This window comes from Curcuma longa, chromosome 20, assembly GCF_044706935.1.
Source record: "Curcuma longa cultivar G26 ecotype Majalengka, Jawa Barat chromosome 20, ITB_CL_G26_1.1, whole genome shotgun sequence".
Taxonomy (NCBI): Eukaryota; Viridiplantae; Streptophyta; class Magnoliopsida; order Zingiberales; family Zingiberaceae; genus Curcuma; species Curcuma longa.
Window position 1 is genome coordinate 11177115 of NC_133880.1, and position 1804 is coordinate 11178918.

General features: G+C 45.8%; 1 protein-coding gene across 1 annotated transcript in view; it reads left to right on the forward strand.

The window, feature by feature from the left end:
* LOC141813047 (putative aquaporin TIP2-1) overlaps window positions 1-468 on the forward strand; it is a 1119-nt gene extending 651 nt beyond the window's left edge. Inside the window, exon 2 of the mRNA XM_074700954.1 lies at window positions 97-468. Within this exon, the coding sequence (XP_074557055.1) occupies window positions 97-468 (372 nt within the window). The remainder of the gene's footprint in view (window positions 1-96) is intronic.
* The last annotated feature ends 1336 nt before the right edge of the window (window positions 469-1804 follow it).

The following is a 1804-nucleotide window of genomic DNA, read 5'->3' on the forward strand; positions in this document are numbered from 1 at the left end:
GTGTCATGTTGTATTTTTATATTGCATTTTCATATAGTGTATCATTTCTCTTCTAGAAATTATCCATTAGGCTCACATGGACATATATGTGGGCAGGCTGTTCCAACTCATGGGGTGGCAGCTGGCTTGAGCGAGTTCCAGGGAGTGGTGATGGAGGTGGTGATCACTTTTGCCCTTGTGTACACGGTGTACGCGACCGCGGCCGACCCGAAGAAGGGGTCACTCGGCACGGTGGCACCCATCGCCATCGGCTTCATCGTTGGGGCCAACATTTTGGCGGCCGGGCCATTTAGCGGCGGGTCGATGAACCCAGCCCGCTCCTTCGGACCAGCCGTGGCCAGCGGAGACTTCGCCGGGAACTGGGTCTATTGGGTTGGACCGCTGATCGGCGGCGGCCTGGCTGGACTCGTATATGGGGACATCTTCATTGGTTCCTACGAACCAGTGGCAAATGAAATCTATCCTTAGTCATCAGTATTTTAGACGTGTTGCTATTTTTGGTGTCCAATTTGTTTCACTGGTTTTCCTTTTTTCTTTTGTGTCCTGTTGTCTTCTGTGGCTAGCATAAGGTCATAATAAATGTACATATATACGTACATTAATGTGGGTATTTTAGATAAAAAAAATGGAGCACTTGAGTCACAATTGAGTCAATCATTGCCGCTTGCGGAGGCAGAAGAATCATTTTACCATGAGGAACAACAAGTTCTCGTGGTGAAGAGGAACAACAAACACAATTCTATTGTGGTCATCATCAAGTTCTCTAGTGAACATACCACTTTTCTTCTACAACTCTGCTGCGTCGTAACCAACTCAGCTATGCCCCAGGGGCGCTGGTGAACACACCACGAGCCTTGATGAGGTTGTTACAGAATTCATGAATCACTTCTAGAACCTACTAGGTTATGCAGTGCATTGCACATTGTTGGACAATGAACGTTTGATATGGTAACGGCTCACGGATGCCCAATGACAGGGCAACAACTAATGGATACTCAACGACATAAACTCATAAAGCCGGTCACTCCAGATGAGATCAAAGTCACAGTGTGTGACATAGACAGTAACAAGACACCAGGCCCAGACGGATATGGAGCAACATTTTTCACCTTAGCATGGGACATAGTTGGGCTAGATTTTCAACATGCAGTACAGGAGTTTTTCCTGCGCAGGAGGCTACTCAGGCAATGGAACTATACGCTAATTGCCTTGGCTCCAAAATCTGAGCACTTACCACAAGTGTCGGACTACCGCCCAATATTCTACTGTGCAATTGTATACAAGACCATTGTGAAGATCTTGGCTTGCAGATTAGCCAAGGTAATGGATAGCCTACTTGACCCAACACAAGCGACTTTCATGTGAGATCGTTCCATTGTGGAGAACATATACTTAGTGCAGGAATTAATGCAGAAGTATGCCCTCAAAAGAATCTCTCCACGTTGTATGCTCAAGGTGGACCTTCAAAAGGCCTTCAATACGGTGATTGAAAATTCATCAAGCGACACTTGCGGGTTTTGATTTTCCCCAATAATTTTGCGGATAGACCAGCGAATGCACCACCACAGTATTGTATTCTGTCAGTCTCAATGGTGGGATACATGGTTTGTTTCATGGGCAACGTGGACTTCAACAAGACGACCTGTTGTATCCCCTACTTTTTGGATTATGCCTTGACGTGTTTTCAAGATCTTTGAAGGAAGTATCAAAGTAACTTGAGTTTCACTTCCACCCGATGTGCACGAAAATCGACATCATGCACTTGGCATATGCAGGGAGATCTTACAGTGCATTAATGTATGGC